The following is a 2,181-nucleotide window of genomic DNA, read 5'->3' on the forward strand; positions in this document are numbered from 1 at the left end:
TCCCAAAATCCATTCGACTATTGCCAAAAAATTGGGTCATCTATTTTGAACACACTACGGAGCCATCATTATTGGTTCAATCGTCAAGTCGTTTTGCAACGATAGTTAGAAGATTCCCTTGAGAATCTTGCGCCACAAACCCTGCACCTTCGACACGGGCCAGGGTTTCCCGTCCATCCTGATTCAGGACATTCCCAATACTCCTTCAAATCTGATTGCTCCTCAGGATTAATTGGAGAAGGCCCGTGAAAAGGCCTACCCTACTAATATAATACTTATGTAACTAACATGATTATATATTTTTTTTAAAATTAAATAACCTTTATGATATATATAAAAATTAAATGCAAAACTAGATAAATTAGTAAAATGCAAATACACAATCTTTAAAATATATATTTTTTAAATAAAAGCAATTATATTTTATTTGTGAACATATTTTACTAATAAATATTATAAAATAAGACATATTCATAAAAAAATAAATTAATTATCAATAATAAATTAAAAAAATCCAAATTCACCATAACAATTAAAAAGTTTCTAAATTTATATTAAAAATAACTCAAAATAATCTTATTATAAACCACTAAAAATAATTATATTCTATTTCTTTAAATATTCTAAATTAATATTAAGGACTAAATCCACCAGTCAAATGAAGAAAATATATGTTCACTGTAGAAGAAAGATCTAACAACCCCTTTCTATCTGATAATTTACTATAAAGAGAGCTAGAGAAAAAGATTTAAAGATTTTGAACCAATCTGCATTTATGAACATGTCGATTTAGAAAAACTCTTTTATATTTTTAAGAAAAAAACATATCTACAATGTAGAAGAAAGATCTAACAATGTCCCTTTCTATCTAGTAATTTACTGTAAAGAAAGCCCAAGAAAAAAGATTCAAAGAAAGTCTGCATATTTTGAAGCCATCTGTATCTGTGGGCATCTCGAGTTGAAAGAAAGTCTACATATTTTGAAGCAATCTGCAGTTATGGGCATCTGGATTTAATGAAGCTCTACACATTTCTGAGCAATTTGCATCTATGGGCATGTGGGTTTAATGGAGGTCTACATATTTCTAAGCAATCTGCATCTGTGGGCATCTCGATTTAAGTGTGCTGAGACAGAGAGAATGTCTCGTTCTCTTCTTTTCTTGATGTCTTGTACAACTCTGAGTCTCATGAGTGTCAAATCCTGCTCTTTTCTCAACTCTTGTTTCTCTTCATTGATCTGGCAGAGCTTGTGTTGGTGAGAGAGAGTTAAAAGGCCTTCACTTTCAATGATATCATCTTCAAGCAGCAGCAAGTCCATATAAGCATCATCCATGTATTCTTTCATTGCTGACCAGTGCTCTTCCACCATTTGATCAACAGAGTATTGCTGCCGCAACTTCACAAAACTTTCCAACTTTGCTTCGGCTGCCTCGTACTCCACCTGCAACAACTCCTCATAATAACACACAATCTGTGTGCATTCAGAGCTGTCCTGCTCATGCTCCTCCTGCTCCTCCTCCTCCTCCTCCTCCTCCTCCTCCTCATCTTCAACTTGTTGTGATTCGAGCTGGATTTGGGAAATGTCGTAACGAGAGCATGAATTGGAGTTGATGAATTCGTGATAGAATCTGGATTTGGGTTGAGAGGAATGGCGGGTGATATTTAAACAGTTTTCCTGGCTCTCTGAATCTTCATATTTCCTTTTCTGACTACCCATTTTGGTTTGTAACTGAAAAATGAGCCCAATACAAGCAGTGGGTCGGGTTATATAGTGTAGATTGGCAAGGCAAACACAACCAACGTGACGCTTGGCCTCTCCTTATTGCCGCCTTCTTAGGTCGGTTCAATAGTTTATCATCTTCTCCCTCTTTCATTCGCAGAAAGAAGAAAAAAAGGTTCTTTATTTAAATACCTAAATAAGCATACTAAAATTTTAATTAATTTCAGGGAAGATGTAATTTTAATATTAATTTTAGGGAAGATGTAAGTGTTTTAGAGGGAGTGAAATAGAATGGATCAGCGAATATTAGATGATTAATATAACTATATTATAAATAGTATTAATAAAAGATGATATAATGATTGAATATATGGATTGATATAGATAGTGAAATTAATACATCTTATAATTTAAAGATATTCTAAACAATCATTTATGTAGTTCAGAATTAGAATATTCTTT

At 33.1% G+C, this 2,181-nt stretch overlaps 1 protein-coding gene across 1 annotated transcript; it reads right to left on the reverse strand.

Annotated features, from left to right (window-relative positions):
* Positions 1–1,074: 1,074 nt before the first annotated feature.
* On the reverse strand, positions 1,075–1,716 carry LOC131067760 (eukaryotic translation initiation factor 3 subunit A-like). Its single transcript, XM_058002892.1, has one exon. The coding sequence runs from the start codon at positions 1,714–1,716 to the stop codon at positions 1,075–1,077; it is 642 nt and encodes a 213-aa protein (XP_057858875.1).
* Between the last annotated feature and the right edge of the window lie 465 nt (positions 1,717–2,181).

Source organism: Cryptomeria japonica, chromosome 5 (genome assembly GCF_030272615.1).
Source record: "Cryptomeria japonica chromosome 5, Sugi_1.0, whole genome shotgun sequence".
Lineage (NCBI taxonomy): Eukaryota > Viridiplantae > Streptophyta > Pinopsida > Cupressales > Cupressaceae > Cryptomeria > Cryptomeria japonica.